The sequence below is a fragment of the Magallana gigas genome, chromosome 9 (genome assembly GCF_963853765.1).
Source record: "Magallana gigas chromosome 9, xbMagGiga1.1, whole genome shotgun sequence".
NCBI lineage: Eukaryota > Metazoa > Mollusca > Bivalvia > Ostreida > Ostreidae > Magallana > Magallana gigas.
In genome coordinates this window covers 36,501,974-36,526,974 of record NC_088861.1, presented here as the reverse complement: position 1 = coordinate 36,526,974, position 25,001 = coordinate 36,501,974, and the positions used below count along the sequence as shown (strand labels likewise).

Sequence of the window (25,001 nt, the reverse complement as noted above, 5' to 3'; positions counted from 1 at the left end):
TAAACTTTTCAAAAACACTGATCAATCTCTTTCCAGTAATACATCAGAGTATGAGGCAAGTTCTACTAGATCTAAGAGTCATACTTCTACATGCATATGGGATCCAGCAAATATAGAGAGTTATATGGGGAAAAATAGAAAAATCAATAATCATTAATCGAAAATTCAAACAAGATCTTCAACCAATAAAACATGTACTTCTGCACTGGACTTCATTACCTGTACGGTCCAAAGAGAGGAAAGTTTTCATGGGAATAAAATTCCACTCATGAAATACTTAGATAAGTTTAAACTTGAGGAGGGGGAAAAAAGTGCACAAGCAAAAACAAAACAGCAGGATGCATTCTTTCATCAACTAGCCTTATCTCTCCCTCCCTACCTAGTTATCAAACAGATATAAAAAGATGATCATTGCTACATCTGGAGAAGATCTGTCAGTGACTCCAATAAATTCACCATAACCCTGTCATCACCAAGACTCGGACAGGGGGATACTAGGTCCCAATGTCCCAAATCTACATCTCATGTTTGGCTTAATCTAGACTTACAGTAATCATTGCTATACAACTGAATTTTGCGATAAGTTTGTTAACAGGTTGAAATGTACAGCTTGTAAGAGATCTGTTTGGAAACTGAAGGAATACGTGGAAGAATGCGCCATAATCAGTCGTGATAGAATGAATGATGAAAAAAAAGAGAGAGACCAAGAGAGCTATCTGAAGCCATCAACAAACATGAAATCTCTTTTTTAAGCCAAAAAAACCTGTTTTATAATCAAACATTTGAGTCATGCTGTAGTTTCATATCAATTCTGGAGATGACTCATTTTTGCAACACAGTATCTTTCTATAAAGCTTCAAATTCAGCCATCTACTGCTCCAAATGCTTCAATGATTTTTCCATAAAAATGTCCGTTTAGGAAGCTAACCACGCAAGATTGAGAATTATCCTTTGATCATTTGACCATTGAAGGCTTGCCTCTTCCTACAAACGTTTTTACCATTTAGTGATGACAGATGATTTTTTTTTCTTGAGTCTGACTGATGCTAGACAATATCAAAGAGAAGAAGAGGAAACCAACTTATGGCAGAGTAATTAAATTAACAGACTTCTTTTGAGTACACTCCTTTTTTTGTGGACTAGTGAAAGATATATAATTTTTTTCTGATATCATAAGCAACTGTTCCTTGAATTTGAGTTTCAGTTCCTTAATTCATACCCTACTGCCTTAACATCAGGAGTTATGGTTCTTGGCAACAGGAGTTACTGTTCCTGAGATGAAGAGTTACCGTCCCTTAGACCAAGAGTTACTGTTCCTGGTCACCCTTACCTTCTTTTTGTCCCTCATTGATCCCTTGCCTCGCACCATGATTTTACAACCTGTGAACTGTTCCAACTCTTTGGCCGTCATCCCTCGTGGTCCCAATATCCTCCCCACAAAGTTAAACTGAAAACGACAAAAAAGAAAATACACTCACTATGAACTCAGACTTGTCATCTTGTGACAGAATAGCTGTCAATTATAATACATGCAAACATCAATGCAACAAATTGAGATGAGTAATAAACTCCACAGTGAAAGGGATGAGTTACTAGTTATTGATAGTCTGGCTTGTGTAAACATATATGTGTATGTGAAGCTCTCTTATACTGATGTATATGCTGTATATTCCTCTAAATGCCCATTTCTTTCCATTCCTTCTATTCTAACGAGTTCTGTATCATTACATGAATTCACTAGCAGCAAATCATGTATCAATTATGAAGTTCTTAAGCACCAATAAACAATATGGCATCAATTAATTGATCTCCAGTGAGTTTTTACATAGCTCAAAGGGTCAGCCAGAACACTACTAACTACGGGGCCTGATAGCAGCAAATGATGCAAGAAATTAATATCCCACAGACAGCATTTACTAGATTTTTGGGTTTCTTTTTTTAAATCAAAAGCAATTAATTATATCTCTGCCTGGCAAGATTATCCACACCATTTCACTACCAGGAATAATCTGCTCAAAGCAGTGTGCCCATGTGTCTCTAATCAGTGACCCCACAGTAGACTGGTTCCCTGAGTTTAATTAACTAGTCCCCAGGTGGTCGTTCTCGCTACCTTGTACCATTAGCCAATTAGGAGGCTGTTCACTGCCCTCGCTTGTAAAAAAGAAAACCTTCAGTGATATACAAAACCACTGAAACCAAAATTATTATGGTCTTTAGAGGTTTTTTTTTAGGATAATGCCCCTTTTAATCTCAAGGTTTCAATTTCAACAAATTTTCAGTTGTAAATTTTATCATTTCAGTCAGGTTTCTTCTTATATAAATACATGTAAACCCTCAGAATTTTGCCGATTTTCATGTTAAAGGCTCCAGCACATCAACAAAATGTCTGCAACTGCATGTACAATTCCAGACGGATAACAACAACAATTCTTGACTCCTGGCAATGGGGATCAAAATAAAGTAAAACAGGAATTCCTCAACAAATACCTCCCCTCTCTCTGTATGTTGTAGGATGCTACTTTGTGGAGCCTCCATTTCATCCTCCTCCACTGACCATTGACTGTAATGTTATCACCCATACCTATCACCTCCCCGAGATAAAAGCTTGTTTACATAGAGTCTGCCCTCTCTCTACAATTAGCTTCTTTTGACTCCATCTCTAAGATTACAAACAGACAGTTTACAGCTCTCTAAATACCCCTGTCATTTCTTTCTTGTTCCCCCCTCTGTGTTTACAGCTGCTGGTACCAATTTCTGGAACAAGTTTATTCCATTTTCTTTGGGTGAAACATGATGTACCATAAGTGAAAATGCTCTTTGAAGATTTTAAAATACTCATTTTCTAGAAAAGTGAAGCATGTATTCTGTAACACCCCTCCCCTATAAAAAATTTCTAGTTATTCTTTTGCCTGATGTAATAACAAAGGAAATTGTCCTTTCACATATCCCTATACAATGCACCTGTTGTATTTTGTCAAAGGATTCATACTTGCAAGATTTGCCCAATATGAAAAATGAAATTTGTGAATGATAACTTCTACTTCCCCCCTAAAGCATCATCATAATGAACTCATTACCGAATATCATAACCCAACATGAAAAGCAATAAAACATAAGAGATGCACTATCTACAAAAAACCGCAATGACTGCACACCCACACAAGAATGAGAACTCAATAGAGAGGCTGTCATAAAGTGACATAACGCGTGACCTGGGAGGGTGCGAGTCCTCAGGAGGGGGAATCTACATCTCATAAACATCAGGTCCCAAACACAAAGTGCAATGACATCTCCCCTCCAAAGATTATTGTCGTCATTACTGGGATGTCTCTGTATATAACCCAGGTACACTGAACCATTACTTCATTAGAGCAGTGCAGTGACTGTCAGCTAAGTTTAATCATTACAGTCTGGCAAACCCTTCACCCCCCCCCCCCCCACCACAACCCCCCCTCCCCAATCTTTAACAAAATCCCTCAAACAAATGGCAATTTTTTTTAAATTCTCTTTCATGAGACCCTCACTTGCTGTATTATACTTCCTTGATCTTTTTAACAAAGAAAGTGAAAGGATAATATGTTATTTTATAGCATTCCTTCTCAAGTATCATAGGTATTGTGCAACATAATACTACTCTCCATCATTACATGTTCATTTTTTGGGAGGTTAGATACACAATGGCATCTTAATAGGCATTATAACTGAGCTGTTTTAGTAAGACTTACAGGTGCATGTTATGCTCTGTTGAAAATATCTCGAAATACAATATACAAACAGATCGCATTGCTTCCTCTTTAGAACCAATAAAATGATGTCAAGAAATTCAGACAACTTGCATTTAAACAATTTCTACCTCCCTAAAGTGTCTCTGGTTGCTTTCAGACTTACCAAACCTCAATGAATAAATCTTTCTTAATGTGACATGCAAACTCAGTTAACAAATCACTTGTCTTTTCCCACATGCATGGTATCATAAAAAATTCTCCAATTAATAAACCACAAAATTACAAAGTCATTTTGCTTGTTTTGGATATGTCATATGGTACTAAGTTTCTGTGGAGTAAAGCTTTGCTAAATTTAGTGCTTTTATGTAGACCACAAAAACACAAATTGTCAAAAAATGGTTTCTATTGAACTTACCGTCATCAATTAGAAATAAAGCAAAATTGAAAATCTCAATACTTATATAGGAATCAAAACAATAAGGTACACAATTAGGAATTATATGAATTGAAAAATATTACTTTAAACAGGGTTATTTACGCCCTGTATTATTTTCGCCCTTCTTCATGTGCAAACGGTTTTGCCCTGTCTTCAATTCATCCAGACAGAGGGCAAAAATAAAACGGGGGCGAATATTTCCCTGAATACAGTGACACTTTTGGAGCGTATATAATCTATGTTCTATGTTCTTACATCGGGGTGTTCTTTAACTGGAACATATAGCTTCTCTGAGATTGTCTGGACTGGACCAATGGGTTCTGGGAGATCCAATGGAATTCTGCCATTGCCTTTGTGATGAAACAACTGTAAGCGAACTCTGTTGATTTCTGAAAGAAACAAAAAGTACTAATGAATATACTGGGAGCAAAGAGTTGTTCTTCTCTGGAGTTCTCCTTTGAACTGCTTTTATTCCTTGTGCCAAGTCAGCTTACCTCTGACAGCAAAGGCAGATGTATAACCAAATGTTTGCCGAAAACCAAAAAAAAAAATCTGTACAGCAAATTGCTTCCAATTCATTCTCTGCATGATTGAAATTATTAACCATAACCTTCTGTTCAAATTGGAGACTAGCATTTCTTCTTCTTTTCTTGCATTAATTGGGTTATTCTTCAAAAGAAATCTCTTTTCTTCATAGAAAACAAGGGGAAATCTACAGCATGGTTTAAGTTTTCCGAACAAATAAAAAACTGTTGCCAATAAAAGATGCACCATAATTACTGGGACTTAGCTTCCTCAAAAAATTTTTTTTTTCAAAATCATCAAAGTTTTGATCAGTTCTCATACTCTATCAAATGAAGATCAAATAAATGACTGTTCTAGCAGCAATTAGCAAATGACTTCACGTCGTAGAAATCTTCTTTTGCTTTGGGACTTGGGATTTATTTCTTTCCGTCTATGATTAAACGAACATTTTCTTTTTTACCACAAGGTATTTCTATCATTATTGCAACAGTAATTGGCAACACAATGCCACAACAGTGTGTGGCCACAAACAAAAAATCAAAATATCATTCAACTTCTATAACAGTGTTTTACAATGTGATTTAATCAACCAATCTCGGTTGCTCGAAACATCAAAGAAAAAACACAGCATCTCAAGAAATTGGCAAAATTTTATGCACACAAAAGTAAAAAGTATCGGGGAAGATGGGCAATAACCTGAGCATTATCCTTGATAGCAAGTCATTTTAATCAAAAATATTTCTTAAATGTACATTCTTTCCCCTTTGCAGCATCTTACTGCATTTATTCATTTTGCAGCTCATATTGCTCTGTTGGGTCATTTTTGCAGCTTAATAATGCATTCATGGTTCACTTTTGCATCATAAAAATGCAGTGTTGGGTCAATGATGAGGAGATTTGGACCAATCACTAGGGCACCTGCCCTCTTTTACATTGTGTAGGACAGACAATACACAAAATGAAAGCCTGACCCAGTAAACCCAGTGACCACTACAGCTCTACCTCTAATCCACCTGCAACAAAACCTCTTCAATCGGAACCCCCTTTAAAATCATCATCTTGGATAAAAAGAAACCATTTACCCCTAGCCAGGAGATAAAAGCTTTCAGTCTGAAATCTTTGAATCTCTCCTTTTCATCTCTCTAATTAGCATCTCAGATCATCCCTGTGATAGAGCAAGAATCAGCTTCTAAAACCAATGCACTCTTCCAGAACTATTTTGAGCAAAGCATTGAAATTAACCTTACAATTTAATATTTGGGAAATGAAATAATTTATGCATGTTTCAAAATCCTGACCCTTGAACTGATCTGTACAAAACACTGCATTAAAAAGGAATTAAGAAACATGTGTAGAGTTTTCTACTTTAGATCAACATACATAATTAATCAACTGTAGTTCATGGGAATTTTGAAAGCTTTTATCAGATGACTTTATAAAACACTTAACCTGTTAACTGAGACCATTCTTGTCAATGTCTTAATCGTGGACATTTTAAGCAACACCAAGAAGACCCTAACACCGTCAACGTTCACTATGTCCGACGTTCTCATAGTATCTTAGACACTGGTGCATACCAAAGACATCATTAACAATCAAACGGAGTCATTACTTGGTCAATAAACCACAGGAAGCTTCAGATTCTTCTTTGAATATTCATGAACCATAGTCTTGTCATTATTAGCGCAATTAACGCCAGACATAAGTTCAATAACGGGTGAAAACATAACGAACAGGAAACATGGGAGTCTGGCGGAGAATCCGAAGTTTGTTTAGCTAAGGGGCATCCTGTGTTGTTACAAGAATAATGTATTTAAATTCAGCAGGTGAAAATGTCATTAAATTTAGGCAATTAATACCACAAGACTAGCCCTGAAAATTAAAGAGATATTTTGTCTTCATTATGCAAATAGGGTAGCTACAATATATGATACAAGCATCTTCAAACTTTTCACTGAATTTACATTGTATAATACTATGAGGATGTTTCCCGACTTCCGATGCTTATCAACTCGAGTTTACATGTATAAATGTGATGCTTGGAGCCGACTTTGAGGACTCAGTTAACCAAAGATGCTGGCAGAGGCATAACTGTTCCATCTACAAATAGAGCAATCACCTGACCCAGATATTACAGGTACATCTACCTGTGTGACATTAAGTGCCACAAGTTAGCCGGCTCTGCTTTGAAGCACCTCCTCCCTGATGTAAGCATTACGCCATCCATAGCTTGCAGCCTTTATAATTCTACTATCCTGATACAATCTCTGTGACTAACTGTACTTTCAGATAAAAATCAACAGGAATTCCTTCACCCCGGCGATAAAACATGACAGGGACAGGATTTGTCATTTTGGGGGGCCCTGGGGCAGAAGTATGACAGCCTTCACCAACTTTAAGGATCAGTTTTACTAGTCTTTTGGCACTCATTTTATGTTCAATAAATCATTCAGCTGTACATCTCTGTCGTAAAAATGTGCACAAAAAAAAAAAACGTTGCTACACCTTTTGATGCTACAACATCTTTTCTTAGACTAGAACCTATCACTCAGTGGGAATACATCACTCGCAACCCTCCAGAAGACATACTTTGCATTAATCAACACAGTCACGGTGAAACTGACCATGTACCTCTATCACTTATCTGCAGACCTACCATCAGTATGCAGTCAGCAGCAAATTGGCATTGTCTAATTGTCTAATTCTGCCTCCCTCTTACCCCCAGACCTGTACCAATATTAATCAAACCCTGTTCTCTGGGAGCAAATGAATGCCTTTTTCACAACAGATTGTCACACAAGGTGCCAGGGAAAATATATTGTTTGATTCAAATCGATTACTTTACTTTTTACTCAATTATCTGTCAAAGTGTAAATACCCTACACCTCACTACAGAGTTGTCGGCCTATTAGAGCCCTTAATTGATCTATCATTGCCCTCTGAAACTTCGTTTTAATTAAGAGGAGTAAATGTTGCATACAATTTTCTAAAACAATTCCAAGAATATCAATAACATTAATTGCCCTGGATACAGAACTCGGGAAGGCATACAACTGAAAAATACTTCTGTTTAAAAAATCATGAAATATGAATCAAAAACTTCACAGAAATATTATATATCGATGTTCTCTAAGACTCTCTCTTCTCCTGATTCAAAATCAATGTCCAAAACTTCCACCAATCCAGCTAAGTGTATATGCAATTTGTATGGGGGTAGGAGGGAAGGGGGGGGGGGGGGGGGGGTGCTCACGAATTATGCTTAAAACTGCTCACTGTAAAGTACAACTTACAATGTAAAAAACCCCATTTTTCAGGGTTTTTTAAACCAGCAATTTCAAACAAAAAAAACCATTGACTCATGTATTTAATATATATTATCTTTCCAGTGAGTATTTTTTCAAGAACCTGTTAATGTACTGATATTGACATTACACAGATATACATGTTTTAGTACATATACTTTATGTGTGACTAACTCTCGTTGACTAGGGAATCCTTAATACAACACACTTCACATACAACATGTACTTAATACTCATGGCTTTTCTCTAGAGGGTTTAAATATAAGTCTTCATTGTTTTTTTATGTAGTTGTTCACATAACCACTGGATTATAGTTCAGGGGTAAACTGTTAACATTTGTACCCTTTTAAAAACATTAAACATTACCAAGCCCTGGCACGGATTTCTGTTTCTTCAAACTAATCTTTGAAATTTCTAAGATGAAAATCCACTTAGTGACACAGTAGAATATATTGATCAGGAATTTGTTTTTAAACAAATAGACCCCCCCATCAGAAATAATAGTTTTAAGTACATGTAAAAACCCATGAGAAAACTAGTATATAGTGTCAAGGGATTTTCTCCAGGCCCAGGAAATGAGTACAATTTGAAGCAGACTTAATGATAAATGTATATATAAGAAGTGCTGAATATTGCCTTCTATTTATATATTATATATAAATGCTTTCACATCTGAAATCCAAACAATTCAAGCTAAATACATTGCACAACACTTTTAATCTCCCTGGAAACTGTTTTAATCAGCTTACAAATTAAGTAAGTAAATTCACCGAGTTTAATACAGGAGCAAGACCAAGGAGTCTATTTTGACGAAAGATTAGACAAGCTAAACCCCCCAAAAATCTGTTTTCTTTAAAACTAAATTTCACTAAATAGCAGTTAAAATAGAGCAGGAAAGAACTTGAAAGTTGTTTTACATGGCCTAAGAAAACTTTGAAACTTCCCAACAAAAATAATTTGAAAAACACATCTGTAAGCCATTGGACTTGAGTAGAGAGCTGTAACCCTATAGCCACAGCATTCACAAAGAAAGCATTGACTGAAAAATCGTGATAGCAATCTCTCACAGCCAAGGAGGGGCCTTATTGGGAGGAAGATCATAGAGCAGCTTGACCCAGCCCCATAGAAACAGACCACTGAATTTATGAAAAGATCTGGCTTGTTCATCCATTGTTCAATGGCCTTTCTTCAAATGTTCATCATCACAAAATCAAGGTGGCAAACAAGACTATAGCAGGGAGTAGCAGGGGGCATATGGACATGACTAAATGTTAACCTTCTGTAAACACAAATCTGCATTTCTGCAATCTGGTTTTTTCAGACCCCTTTCAGTTAGTAAATACAATTTCTCTGGGGGCCATTTGAACCTTAGCAAATCCAGATGATAGCCCTAATGAGAAACACCCTATATTTACTGTGCATAAACCAATTCCATGGTTATGCCTTGCCAATGACTAACACATTCTATTACTATGTTTTGCAGTAGATTTCAATTCAAACGCAAACCGAGGAAACATTTTGACACATGTTTGAGATCATCTTAAATACTTCTACGCTGCTGCAAAATCTTCAGAAACTGCCAAATAGATCTATGGCATTAATTTACAGCCTTCATCCATCCCCAATAACTACATTGAATAATACTTTTGTATTCTTTTCTTGCTATCATGTGTAATCAAGAACTTTAAAGATCCACCGATTGTTTCTAGACTTTGAGCATGACTCTTGATATACTTCGCATTCAATGGAAATGATCAGCAACCCCCCAAATTGGGAAATAATCGATATCACGGGTCGACATGAGGAGTAAAGCCTCTAACGCACACAAGGTCTCGCGAAAGGTGTGCTCTAAATTCAAAGTTTTAAAATTAATTCACTTCTCTGACATCAAGTTATTTGAGACATTTCGGCACATAAGATATTCAAATGATATACACAATTAAACCTTATATCGCCTGTATACGGTGCAACTCTGCTTTCCTGGTTACAGTCCTAAAATTAATTTATTCTCAGAGGCAGGTTTTGAACAATTAACAACTAATGCAACTCAAAATATCAACCTGACAATACAGCTGAAATGAAGACGGCTGTCAACAGGATTTTATTTTAGATTTATGCCTCTACATATCCACTGGCCCACCGGTCCTTCGCTGTACGTCTACGTACCATTAATAAAGGCAAAATCAAAATCCAAGGAAACTTGCCCATATTTAATTCAATATACACATGATTCCATTGCAATCTGATGACACAACTGGTAATTGTCCAATAAAAAAATACATTCTTATTGACAAAACCATTATGACCTAATACAATTTATAGCGAGATCAAAGACTAATTAAGGCTTGCATGGGATTGCTCTACACATTGTAAGGCACTTAATCTCAAAATCAAGATTTCATAAAAGTATCAGAATATCACTGCGATGATTTCATTGTGATGACTGTATTGTGATTTTTTGAATTGGGACGAGGGGTCTGAAATGCCTTCAGAGGGCATACACAAAGAGGTCTGAATCACGCACAGCCAACTAAACAAATCTATACAGCTAATTGATTCTATCTCTATTGTTCCCAATTCAGGAGCAAAAATAAACAAAAACCCTGACAAACACAAATACTGCAGAAGCGACACAGATTCTCGACTAAGGACCCCAAAGTACCTCGGGCGTGTCGAAGGTACCCAAGAACACAAAGACCTTTGCGCCTCATTGTAACCAATGCCACGAAACCCGAGAATCCCCATCGCAGGTTTTATCTACCCCGATTTTACAACTAAAGAAAAAATCCTCGACTATCCTGATACTGTATCTTTCTTGAGAGACTCTAGATATCCCGATAGTGGTTTCTGAACACTGGGTATTATAATCTGAGTGTACATTGTATATGGGCACTGCACCATGACCAAGCAACTACCCTGTCTAAATGCTATTATTCCTCATGCTTCTGTGTGGATAAACTTAGAGCCGGTTGTTATTTCAGACCCTGTAGATAGCCCCCCTCGCTCCCATTATATCTGGCCCAAGAAAGATGACATAGCACGCATTCATGGGTTTCTTTTCACATCTCAATGTGACTAGTCTTATTTCTCATGTACACACACAAACACACAAAGGATTATTAACAAAGAAGGAAAAAATTCTTGACGTCTTCTATCTGGTAATTCCTTCAAAACCCTAAAAAAATATATCTGATTAGCTATTAACAAAAGAGGAACAGACTTATTTTCCTGGTGTATAGCAATGATTCTATAGGGGACTCAACCAAATATTTCCTGTTAATACAAATTATGACCAGGCAACATACCTATACAATCAAAAATATCATGTACAACTTCATGTGAAAATATGGACACAATTGCCGTTTAGTTTGCAGAAAAACTTCCTGTAGAAGTTGAATAAGCAATAATTTCCACATACTCAATAGATGTTCTAACTTTTGATATAAACATTTGGTGGGGAAAACAGCAAAATTTTCTCCAGACAAGATGGAACTTTTCTTCTTTGATTCTACATCTCCATCACTCAATCTGATAACCATCCAGAAACAGACTGGCATCAATGCCAGACATTGGACTCCACTACCACATTACTTGCTATTCATCTGTCTCCTAGCTTTCTTGTAATTTGTTTAGGGTTGGGGGCGGATTCATTGAGAGGGGGGAAGGGTTAAAAAAAATTATTTCAAAATTTTAAACACCGACTTTTATGGGACAAGAGGAAGTATATCAATTGGTCTTAAATGCTTTCTTTTTGTGGACATGGCCGAATCTTGAAATATTTACCTTCAAATTTTTTTGTGCCTGTATTTTTTTGAAATTGCTTAAATGCATTATGCGTTTATTATATATCATGGTTATGGTACATGATCATGGTTAAAAAATATAGTGTAGCCCCTGATGCAAAATCAGTTTCAGAAAATCAAGAATATCAAGTTAAAATGGCTTCAAAATATAAAAGGGATTCTATTGCATAAAGGTGTTTCCTGTTGAGCTTTGCTTTTTAAGCTATGAGTAAGCGTTCTGTTTGGACACCATGCTAAATTCCATATAAATGAATTATTTCATGGAAATGCAATTCACATTGGTTTAAAATCCCTCTATTACCAGAAGAACAGGAAAGACCGACTTCAAGTGTCCAATTACACATCATCAAATATCCACACAAACCAAGTATTTTTTGCTTTTCAAAAAATTTCACTGACTAAAGGATATTTTTCCGATTCACTTTTCCCATAGAGTTTGTAAATTGTACACCTTGTGACCACTTAACAAATTTCACTGCAGTTTCCTGGTGGAGCCATAGAGTAACATTTAGAACAGCTCCGACGTAACTTTGTCTGTCTCTCCACTTAACATCTCCTAGTTGTCTCCATTCCATCGAATCAAGTCTTTTTTTTTTCACACACAAACACTCATATTTTTTTTCTATAATTTTTTTTTTTGGTTTCTCTCTAGAGTCTGAAAATCTGGATAAATACAAAGTTATATAAAATTTGAAATGAGATTGCCATTACCTTGCCCAGTTGTTTCGTCCTTTCGAGCCTTTTTTGGGGCGATTTTAGGGCGGCGATGAATTATGACACAAGCGGTCCCTTTCTCCTGAGGAAATGTACAGCCGAAATATAAATATGTCCATCTTCTCGTGGAATACTCAGTTATAATTCCATTTGCACACACAAATTTTTTTTCCTTTTTTGCAAATTTCTATTTTCACTGAGGGACTATTCTAATATTATTGTAGTGGGGGGATTCGTACTTAGTTGTCAGAATTGTTTCAAAATGGTTAAAAGTACCCGGCCTGTGTTAGTATTTCATAACTGATGTTATTATTAGGTATATGAAGTATACATGGATTTGAACTCATGACCATAGTGCATTATAATAAAAAAATCAACCCAGCCAAGTTCATTCTGCCAGCAAATATGAATTGCTTGGGGTATATATAAACTCTTCTTGTTAAGTATTGTATTAACAAATGCTCATGAGGAATAGTTTGTTTTAGAGTATAAAATGTAATGAAGACAATCTATACATCTAATGTTAGAGTGGAGAAACTGTGACACTCATGAGTAGCAGAGCATTCTAATTACAAATAAAAATTATTAATATCCACAAAAAGGTGCAAAATGAGATTTCTTTTGTATATATAGGTAAAAATTAATAACCATAGCCTCTGTGTTTTTCATTAAATTCATACAGAAAACACTGGCAAACCCTTCGAACTATCACAAAACCCACTGCTGCACAAACTGCCAGACCAAATACACAAGTCAAAAGCACTCCAAAGGTCACTTTATTAGCAAACAGAAGTTTTTAATGATATTATTACGATATTCTAATGATTTGTTATGGTAAAAAAAAAATATTAATGATATTTTCAAATTCACCAAGCATCTCATTTGTTATAATTCTTGTCAAAGTGGGTACAAAAAAATAAGAAATTGCATGCTGACAGGACAATATGAATACAGTACAATGTACATGTAGTAGTAACAGTGCTATAGAGGAAGGTTTAGAGGTGATTCAGACAAGGGGAGATTACTGCTGCATTAAAAAGGTGCATAACTCCTCTCACAATTTTTTTGTTTTATTTGTTGCCACAGCTAGCTCACCAGTATATTATATTAGCAAACTATAGTTCCCTGTCGTCAAAAATGTGATTTTTATAAAAAGCAGAGGATCAGTGAAAGCAAAGTGTACACAAATTTCATAATCTACCAAATTCGGTTTCGCACAAAAAATAATTAATTAAAATTACAGATATTTCCTTTTTTTGATTCGATATCAAATTAATAATAAATCTCTTTAATTTCTTACGGATCGAATGATATTTCACGTCAAATTATTGTTTGGGCTACCATTTTAATTTACACGGTTTCTCTGTCAACAAATTAAATCTTTATACAAACACCTGTCCACACAGGTGAGCCCGATATCATACATGCTTATCACTAACTTGTTTGAACAGAGATTGACGGAATTTGATAAGCAGAAAACGCGCCAAATTCACTTGTAAACATTACCACGGAATTACAGACAATTTCACAAATAAAATACGCAAAAATTTCGGACATTTCTCCTTTTCAATACAATAAAATTCCATCTCTTTTCGTGTGCAGCGAAGTGCGAGATTCAAAATGGCTGCCAAATCACGGCACCCATCCCGAATAATTACTGTCAAAAATTGCCAAATAAATTCTTTATTTACGCATTGTAAACCACGCAGTGTAGCTGAAATAAATTAAAACATATCTATCTTTCTTATGCCTACTCGAATACCGCGTTTAAATGAGGCAAATAAACTAATACAGCAAGTTTACAAGTTGAGAAAGTTTTGTAAACAGTGCACAGTTCACGGCTGATCGCGTCCGCTCAAGATTTTGTCTCCTTTTTACAACACGATTGACATGATAAAATTGCACGAATAAACGTTGCACGAATTTTTCTCTCGTACACAAGAAACCGAAAGTTTTGTCTCCTTCAAGTTAAGTCAACTTACCTTCGTCTAAAAGTTTTTCTAAATGCACAAAAACGTTGGGAAAAGCCTGTATCTGCTTTTTGTCTTTAAGTAGCTGTGCCAGATATTCAGGAGTGCTACGCTCATCTTTATTAGTTTCAGTCCCCATGTTAAAACAAGCGCCTGAGCTGTTGCAAAACTACCAAAGTTAAGTAGGGGTTAGATTCCAAAACTACAAATCACTACAATAAGATCTGAGTTCCCTCTATCATGTAAAATTGTTTATGAACACGTGCTAAGCAATGCGCATGTCTTTGACGGATGACTGCACTCGCCTGGAAAAGGGGTGAGCAGGATAGTTTCGGGTTTTTTGACGAGCATGAAACGAAACTTTCATCAGCTGAATTTTAATCGATCTTCACAATATCTGCAGAATTATGAAAGTTTATTCCACATAAATGAAAAATAAAGTTGAAAACAGAATAAACGCACATGCGAAGAGAATTGACACCCCGCGCCTCAAAATGACTGCATTTGTTGACAACTGACAGGTGATCGAAGGGGGTGGACCTAAGGCAACATGATACACTAGCTAAATATTTTTCTCTCGTTAAACAAATCACAACTCGTAACTATTAATCATTACATGGGAATCAATATTCATTCGCGCATATTTTAGTCAATCGTAATTTGTTGCTTCGCTTGCTGTGCAGACATTTCATATCAGGATCCGCACCAATATATATATAATCATATGAGAGAGAGAGAGAGAGAGAGAGAGAGAGAGAGAGAGAGAGAGATTTATAATACATTTAATCCGTTTTATTGTTTTGGCTTTTTTTAACTATTGTTTTGCAACACATATAGACTTAAAGACCTAATTATGATTACCTAAATAATGCCGTTATGTTCACTCTGATCCAAATTAAAGTACGATTTTAATCGCAGAACAATGAGCTTATTGAAATGAGTATCAGTATAAATCAATATATGTACTTATTTTCTATACAGTTAATCTGTTTGGGAGATTTGATTCTCTTTCACCATTTTTCAGGTACAGTTCAAAAGAATAATTATTATAAACAACTTGGCAGTAGAGCTATTTATAAATATGAATACAGTGAAGTATTCATTTATCACTCTTCACCTGGCTTTATTTAAGACAAAATATCCTACAAAAAACCATGTTGTACATTGTTATATTAAGATAAGACAAAACGCGGGTTTTTTTTTCCTTATTAAAGGTCTGCATGCAGAGACCTAATTCACTCGCCTTCTCTCGCGTCCCGTTGAGAAGCTTGGGGGTCATAAAAACAATAAAATTCTGACATATGGAGGATGAAATATGACAGCCAGTGTCTGAAATTGTCACGTGTCTGTAAAAACATCTTGGAAATATTGCAGTACAGGATGAAGGAATAAATCTGTCCATGGAAAAAAAAATAAAAAATATGCGAGTCGGAATATCACAAAGACCCAACTGTGCGTAAAAATTGACGACCATATATAAAACTATTAATACAATTTATATAAATATAGATTTACACCACCAGCAATCCTCTTCCCCAAAATAAAAGCAGTGTGTGTGTGTGTGTGGAGGGGGGGGGGGGGGGGTAAAGAATTATTTGGGAAAATCTAAATGCGTATAATTTTAAAAACACAAAGAACTAAAGATTGTTTTAATCATTCACCCTGAAATTCAGCAATAAAAATAAATAGATAAATATAAACAGCAGTTCTTTATTTTCAGACATTTCTCTGGAACATCTATTTATTTTATTGGTGGGACTAATTAGCCGAATAGTTATCTAGTTACCTTGACATATTTAAACACTTATTTTGTGATGCAGATTAATTAAGCCATACATCTGTCAAAGTTAGACTCTGACAAGCAAGATGACTGGGGTTTTTTTATATGTTATATTCCTGAACATTTCTAGACAATGCTATATATATTCACATATATCAAGCACCTTTTTTCTTAACTTATTTTCTCTTGACCCAAAGTGAAGTATTAAATGATCTTATGTAAATCATGCTCCACCTATATAACCGCGCCCTTTCCTTCCATGTATTATTTAGTGGCCTAGTTAAGAAATTGGTATTGTGGTCAGAAGGAAACATGATAATAAATCACGCTTTTGGGGATTCAATTGTGTCGTGAAAGAGAAGCTGATTGTCGTGTCACTATACATAAAGGATGCAGTGCTTTGCAAACGCTGTCACTTTGCATATTTAATTGGAAACATATAAGATTTAGTTTTATATGCATACATGTATAGATATCTTGATTTAGAATAATTGAGATACATGGATGAATGGATGGATGGATGGATCGATCGATCGATGGATGGATGGATGGATGGATGGATGGATGGATAGATAGATAGATAGATAGATAGATAGATAGATAGATAGATAGATAGATGATAGATAGATAGATAGATGGAGGAAACTTTTAATGCTTGAATAAGAAAGTATTATATCCTCATTGTATCCCCATTGTTTGAATGGAGGTGAATAGAACCAATGAGGATATGATTATGTCCATGCATGTATATCAAACAGACCCATTCAGAGTAATGAAAAACTCTGAATCGTATTTCTTTCCGTACCATGGTCACATAGGTGAACGAATATTTTCCTTGCTACACGGGAAAATAAAAGTTCGGGACTTAACACCTGTTTAACAGCATCTGTCACATCACATGATTTAGGGTTGTGTGGAGAGTCTGAAAATAGCACGGTTGGTTCGACTTCCGCAATCAGTGTAATTCCACAATTAATATGACAATTTTAAATTAAGATTCACACTCCATTTTACATGCAAAAACACTACATATATATAAACTTGGTTTCCGTCTGGTAATTACACAGCCTCATGTTAATTCCGAGAATCGAGATGAGCAGATACTAAAATTATTCAAAATCAAAAATTGCTAATTGATAAAATGAATATCTGTAAAATTTTACATATGCATGGAAACATTGGGAAACATGTGAATAGCAATACAAGCACTGGTTTTGAATGCATTCTTTACATGTACATAAGCTTATGAAATATATACATGCATGTTTTTAATATAAATGTGTGCTAGATTATACATTGGCACCATAAGCGTCGGAAGCAAACTGAAAGCGCAGAGGTGGGGCAGCTTGACAAGCAAAAAAAAAAAAATACAACTTTTTCGCCAATTTTAAAAATCTTAATCCATCCTGAGGTGGGTATAACAACGATACATTGTAAAAATTTGAAAATTGTTTAAGAATGCGCTACTTCTCTTTCAAGTCATTTCTTTCCGGATCAAAACAATATTGATGAAATTTGAATGTCTAAATGATTGATTGATTGATTCATTATAATTATACTGTCTTGCTAAGACCACATACCCCTCTCCGGTTCCAATGCTTCACATGTATGTGTATAATGAAAATAACAAATAAAATTTCCTTGATGCATGTACATGTATGTTTTTATCTAGAGTTTAAAGATATACTCAATGTCATGACATAATTACTATCCATCTATACACCACAATAATTATGCAGTAATAAGAGCAAAATCAGAGACAGTCGAAGAATTACACGTGATACACCGTCTACAGTGGCAGCCTTGATATTACTTATTTTTGTACATCGTGCTAAGAAATTCAAGAAAATTACACTGCAACTGCATTAGACAACTATAAAAATGAGTTTTGTTTTTGTAATGTGTTGTATATACAGGTTTTAGCACTATAGGAAACCTTCGAACTTCACAGGCGAGTAAAAAGCAATCAAATGCATGGAATGGTGATGAAGATGATGTCAAAGACAATGGTACGATAGCTCAATGTGAAGTTTATAGCGCAGGTCCTGTCTAAATGAAAGATGGACGTATATAAAACTACAAGTGTATGTGATCAAACGTGCACGGAAGAAGTATCGGAACGTAAACCAGTAAAGGAAAGACAGCCTAGACCTGTGTATATTTTTTGTTTCTTCCTGATCTGCAGAGAAAGAGGTTAAGACGACAAAAACCACCGCCAACGGTGACAACAACAACAACAACAAACAACAACAGACAACATCCCCAATTAAATAAACAACACAGCTACCAAAAATACAACAACGACAACAATAGCATAAATCAAACATCACCAACAACAGCAAATACACATTACAACATACAACAGGAAAAAAAAACAACAATCCACCAACATCAACATGTACAGCATACAAGGAAACCACCACCAACAACAGAAATCAACAAAAACAACAACAGCAACAAAATACATATTGACCGTGGTTTGCGACGACGAAGTTGTTGTTGCATGCAGTGGAACAATGCTCATTACAGAGAGAGAGAGAGAGAGAGAGAGAGAGAGAGAGAGAGAGAGAGAGTCTGATGTTGCACTCACGTGTTACATATAAGTGCAATGAATTTACTATATAAGAGCTATACAAACAGAGAGACAGACGGTGGAACAGAAAAATGAGAAGACAGAAAAAGGTGCAGTATTCCCCTCCGGCGTCTATACCGCATTATGATGGACATTTTTCTATTGATTGCTTTTTGTGCGATTGCATAATTCTCCTACTTGACTCTCAATGTTTGTTGAGAGTGATGACAACAATGTCAGAAGCAGACATTGTATTCAGACGATGCATGGAGGACAGCGGGGCTTTTAAATTATTTGTTTCACAGTCAATTTGAGTAATTATTTTTGCACCCTGCACACAACGATATGTCAACGGGTATTCAACGTTGATATTCTTTAGCGACGTTGATAGACAATATTCAACATTGTTTCAAAGGTAATTTGTTTGTCAACGTTGATTTTACGTCGATGTAACAACGTTCATAAAACGCAATTAAAGATGTACGTACATGTAGAAGGGAAAGGGTAGTTCATTTTAATATAGCAATATTTACATTTCACATATATTTTGCATGTAAAGCTACCGCAGATATAGCACCATAACACAGACAGGGTACTAATAGGTTAAATCACGAGTTTTAATTGTGACGTCACAAACGTTTAACGCTGCTAAATACAACGTCACAAGCGAAAATCAAAGATCACGCTTGTGGCTGTTACTGTGGCTCTTCCATTAATTTGAACTTACCCATAGGATAATACAGTAATTTTGAGGTATAATTCGCATTTTGCAAGACAAGAAGATAAAAAAATGTAAATATAAGCATTAAATCCTTATTTTTTGAAAGATATAGTCTCATAACTGCAACGGTGTGTGCAAACAAATTCTCATAACGCGCTAACGCGCGTTATTCAATTTGTATGCACACACCGTTGCAGTTATGATACTATATCTTTCAAAAAATAAGGATTCAATACTTAATTGAATCATGATTTTTTGAAGTATACACTCTCATAACTGCAGCGCTGCTGCAGTTATGAGAGTGTATACTTCAAAAAATCATGATTTAATGCTTATATTTACATTTTTTTAACTTCTTGCCTTGTCTGCAAATGTGATTCATACCTTAAAATTCCTATCTTATCCTAAGGGTAAGTTGATATTAATGGAAGAGCCACAGTAACAGCCATAAGCGTGAACTTTGATTTTCGCTTGTGACGTTGCAGTCTACAGCGTTCAACGTTTGTGACGTCATAATAAAACTCGTCAATTTGACCTTTGACTACTTGTTGCATTTAGAGGCATTTAAACATCTCGGAATTTAATGGAAAAACACAGTAGAATGTAAACATTTGTAATTAACTTATGTATCTTTAAATAATGTTTAAAGGCGGCGGTGGAATAGCGATATGGCGACGGTACACTTTTTGCGGCTGAAGATAAAACATTTTCGTAACGTTTATGCAAAAGTTGTTTGATAGCAAGCAACTTAACATAATCAATATCACAACATCTGTTTATTTCGTAGAAACCGTTAAAAAAATAAGTTCATTTAAATGTATTTTTAATTAAATTTTGAAAAACTTCATTCAAACAATCTCTCTTAAATAGGGTCTTGTTTACGATTCCAAATTTTGAATAAAGATGGTATAAAGGACCAATTTACAACAATTCATTCATATAAGTCATTTAAATTTCAGACTAAGTTGCTTATCATTAATCAAAAGTAAATAATAACATCTTAATGGTGTGGTAAATAATCATATTTTCCACGTTAGGCTTTTATGCAAAACGCAGCATCCGTGACAGTGATGATTTTTTTCTTGCAGGAAAAACTACAAACATTGTATGTACATGTATTTTGTATTTCTACAAATGTCATTATTATAATACAGAACTGTTTACTTGATAAAGATAATTACACCTAACGAATTCTCTAAATTTCTCTAAATAAATCAACTATTAGAGATTTTTGTCAGAAGAGCTAAGCTTTGCTTTGCGTTGACGGCCAATAGACAAATAAGGTAAGAAGTTGTTCCATTGACACCTCCTGTGACACGTGCCCTTTAAGACCATTTTTGATTTATCGTTTTACAAGACCGACCCACCCAGATTGTCAAAACTTTGAAAAAATAAATTAATAAAATTTTGTACGTGATCCAGTTTAATGAATTAACCAAAACCATTCACTAGCAAAATCAGAAATAAATTCACGTAAATTAAGAATTTCAACAAGTTTTAAAAGAGGGAATTTTCATAGGTTATATAAGTTTACAGTGTGAAATGGAGATTGGTAGTGATATTACTAAAACGCGTACTTTTTATTACGATTTATCGACCAAATAGTTTGGTTAAACACAACTAACAAAAATATGGCCCAATGTGTATTTTACGGTTATACCCCCTAAAGATGGTTCTCAGAGTCAACGAGATTCAAAACGAGTGACGCAAGATGCCTACTTGTAAGTTTCTAAACCGAAAATAAATATTTGCAATTAACCGTAATCGAAATTAAAATGTTTGTAAATTTATATTTTATGATGCATGATGGAAATTGATCAAATATATCAAACTGTAAATTCAAACGTTTACATGGACGTGCAAAATCTTTTCAGTCTACAGCCCGGTGTTTGATTTAGAAGAATGAAACATGTGATATATCGATGCTCTGGCGCGCCACATGCTTTTACGGCCACAGTTCTCATTAATAGTAAAAACTCTTAGAGTTTAGTAAAAGGGATGAAAAAAATTTAATTTGAGAAAAACATTTTAAAATCAATAGTTATGAAAAATTCAAATTTGTAAAGTTAAACTTAGAAACGAATCTTTAAATAATTCAGTAGCATATCAATTTACATATATGGAATAATAGGAAGTGAATATGTTTGGTACAAATAAAATATAACTGGTCAGTTCAGATTGTCGATAAACCGATAAAAAGATGGTATTTCAGTTTTGACGTTGTTATTCACTGCGGCCACCAGACAAATACAATAATGGTTTTCTAGACAGCTCGAAGCCTTAATGCCCCTCAAGTTTTTAATAAATATATTCCGTTCTCCAGTCGGGATCGTAGGTCCAATTTTACAATGGCCTTCTGGGAAAAGCGTGCATGTTATCGCGTGCAGAAGATCGAACAAGACATACAAACTGTTACAAAACAGTTAATTACATTAAGCAAAAACCCCGAGACGCTCCGAACAAACCAATGGAATTCCAAATTAACTTTGATGTAAAATCCCGAGAGGATTAGCCTCGAATATAAAACAGATATCGCACCGTTGATTAATGAACTTTCATGAAAAAAACTTCTATGGGCCGATTTTATCCACTCATCAAACTTTCATGCCTTGAATTCCAACAGAAGTGGAAAGGAATTATGGAATTTGCAAGAACGAATAACGTAATAACATCACGTGCCTTGGTTCCCTAATACGACGGCCGTTAAGCACATCACTTTGGCGGAAATTAGCATAACACTTTGGTGTAAATATATATAATTTAATGGAACCGAGAGAAATAAGCTTTATTGGGTATACGATGCATCACTCTAGAGAAAATGTCGAGAAATGGGAACAAAGTCGTATTTTCTAAAGTCAATGTAGAGATGGTTAGAACCGTCATATAGCTAGTGTTCGAAGTTTAGTCCTACTCTTATATACTCACAAACTCGAGTATTCTGCGATCAGACTGATCAAATATAATAGGAGCCACAATTCATAGATTTCAAACAGTTTCTAGACATTCTGTTAATTGTCTAACTAGATTTCAGAAACTTGTTTTAACCCAAAGTCTTAAAACTGAACTAGTACATGTAACGTTGTCACCATTAAAGGGAATTGTACTGTGGTTTCAATAATATTCGTGGGCATTAACTTCGTGGATTCAGTGAAAATGAAATTTTCAAAGATATACGTAAATTTCTGACCATAGATTATATTAATGCAAAATATTTTTGGTAATTGCAAATCAATGAAAATTCTATTTCGTTGATCAATACAACGACGAAATCCACGAAAATTGATATTCAACGAATATTAATAAAATCATAGTATTGTGCTTCGCCTGACAATACAATACAAAATGTCTTACAATGTAAACCGGATTAAAAAAGTAAAAATCTAGCGATGACTTAATTTGACCTTCCAAAATATGAAAATGTTCACGAGCAATGATACATCACATGCAGTCAACTACCGCGAGACAGAACATCATTTAACTCTGTTTCATCGCTCCTGCGTAGTTGTTCTTTTTTTCGCGTTCTTATTTTCATTATGGTGAAAATTGTAAGACGCCTCTTATTGGTTTATTTATTTCTTTTTGGATAATTTTTGCTAACTGAACATGTAGATAAAGCGCTAGATGATATATTATACAATGCAAGAGGTTATTAAGTCCGGATACGACAAAGTCCGGACTTTCAGGAGTCAGAGCTATAATTTATTTTTTGGAATTTTGTAGGACTTTTCCAGTTTCCAGACTTGTATAATTCACACTCAGATAAGAACTCATTGGGAGTGCATTGCTATTTCATTGTAAGTTTCATGTTTTAATAACATGTTAAGTACAATTTGGCCAGAATGTACAATAATGTAAACAACTGAATATTGGAAGAAACCAAATACAAATGCTGATAATAGTTGTTACTATATTAACATGTACTATATATAAAATTCTCGTTTTGCGATATTTTTCACAGTTTCTGAGAAACTTTTGGCAAACCTTTGTCTCACGAGAATTAAGAACCAAAATGAAAGTTTAAGATAAACTGCTTATTAACTAGCGCTGGTTATGAAACCTTTGTATGATTGTGCCTTCAATGAGGCCTACAGTTATTTGATAGAGGTTATATAGCACGGTCTGAGGTCAAGGCGCACCGCTCGCAGAATAATCTTTTAGAAGTTTTAATCGTTCTAAGATTAACGTTAACGTAATGTTAGAGAATAAAATGAATTATAATATTAGAAGCGCTGCGTACACGATTCTTTAGACTTGTAGTAATCATTGCCGATTTCATTAAATTCGTCAACTTTTGCATTTTTTTTTTTAAAAATACGCTTTTGTATCAAGTTCATTTAAGCATCCAAACGAAACTCATAAATTTCACAATTGCAGACATTCTAATGAACGACCGCTTAGATACAGAGTCCGGAAACGGAAGTGAAACATCAGTGTCACGGAGTTGGGGTTAATCAATGGATTATCATGTTCAAGTTGCATTTTTACGGAAGTTGGTCCATAGCAACCGTTTGAAACTTCCGATAAGCTCAGAGAAATGAGATCTTTCATTCGATTTTCCGGAAGAACCTGTGAAGTTGTTATTTTGATGCTCCAACAACTAATGTCTGAAAATCGAAACATAAATGTAAAAAAAAAAACCGGAGCGTGGTTTCAAATGAAAATCACATAATATTTAGTTTCATTTACGTTTTATTCCTTATATATGCAATACAGATCTAAATTAAGATATGTCAAATTTTCAAAGAAATATGTTTATTCTTTGTAGTTCTTGGAACTAACGTGTATTCTTGGACAAACATACAGTTTCATATTGGCATAGTACTAGTGTTTCACATTTTCGCTGCTATATAGATATTGTTATATAGCCCGTTTTATACTTAGTCTAGTCTTCTTTCGTAATATACGAATTCTGTTTAAAGGATTAGGTGATTCTAAAGTGTAAAAAGATACCTCTGTTTTAGATTCTAATCTAAGTGTTGCCGTATTTACATGTATCGTATGTAACCGAATTTTAATATATATTTTTTTCAAGCACCAAGTCAACAAACTTTGGTAGTAAAAGTTACTTCATGTGCCATAGAAGCTACATCAAGCTTGAACCGAAACGCAACCCTCATCCGTCCCTCTTTAGCGAACACACACCTAGAAAAAACAAAACAACGCAGAAAATTGATGCATAGGTCACGTGTTAGTGCTGGTCCACAATCTATTACTGGTTCAAAAGCCGACGAAGAAATGTTTATACACCAATTGATTACAGAAAAAACGATGTAATGACCTTATTTAATGACAGTTTTTTCTGAGAGAGAGAGAGAGAGAGAGAGAGAGAGAGAGACAGACAGACGGACGGACGGACGGACGGACGGACGGACGGACGGAGAGAGAGAGAGAGAGAGAGAGAGAGAGAGAGAGAGAAATTAAATTAAATTAAAAAGACTGGGAGGGATGTCACT

At 35.1% G+C, this 25,001-nt stretch overlaps 1 protein-coding gene across 11 annotated transcripts in view; it reads right to left on the bottom strand.

Moving 5' to 3' along the window:
* Positions 1 to 14,735, bottom strand: part of LOC105333779 (protein quaking-A) — a 36,060-nt gene extending 21,325 nt beyond the window's left edge. For 7 of the 11 annotated variants that reach the window (XM_011436947.4, XM_034479695.2, XM_011436946.4 and 4 more), the window contains exons 1-3: positions 14,488 to 14,734; positions 4,417 to 4,550; positions 1,331 to 1,447 (exon numbers count right to left, since the gene is read on the bottom strand). In XM_011436947.4, the coding sequence (XP_011435249.1) occupies positions 1,331 to 1,447; positions 4,417 to 4,550; positions 14,488 to 14,614 (378 nt within the window). In that variant the 5' untranslated portion in view covers positions 14,615 to 14,734. Of the gene's footprint in view, positions 1 to 1,330; positions 1,448 to 4,416; positions 4,551 to 14,487 lie in introns of all 11 variants that reach the window. The other 4 variants (XM_034479694.2, XM_066071014.1, XM_066071013.1 and 1 more) reach the window with 2 other exon arrangements.
* Between the last annotated feature and the right edge of the window lie 10,266 nt (positions 14,736 to 25,001).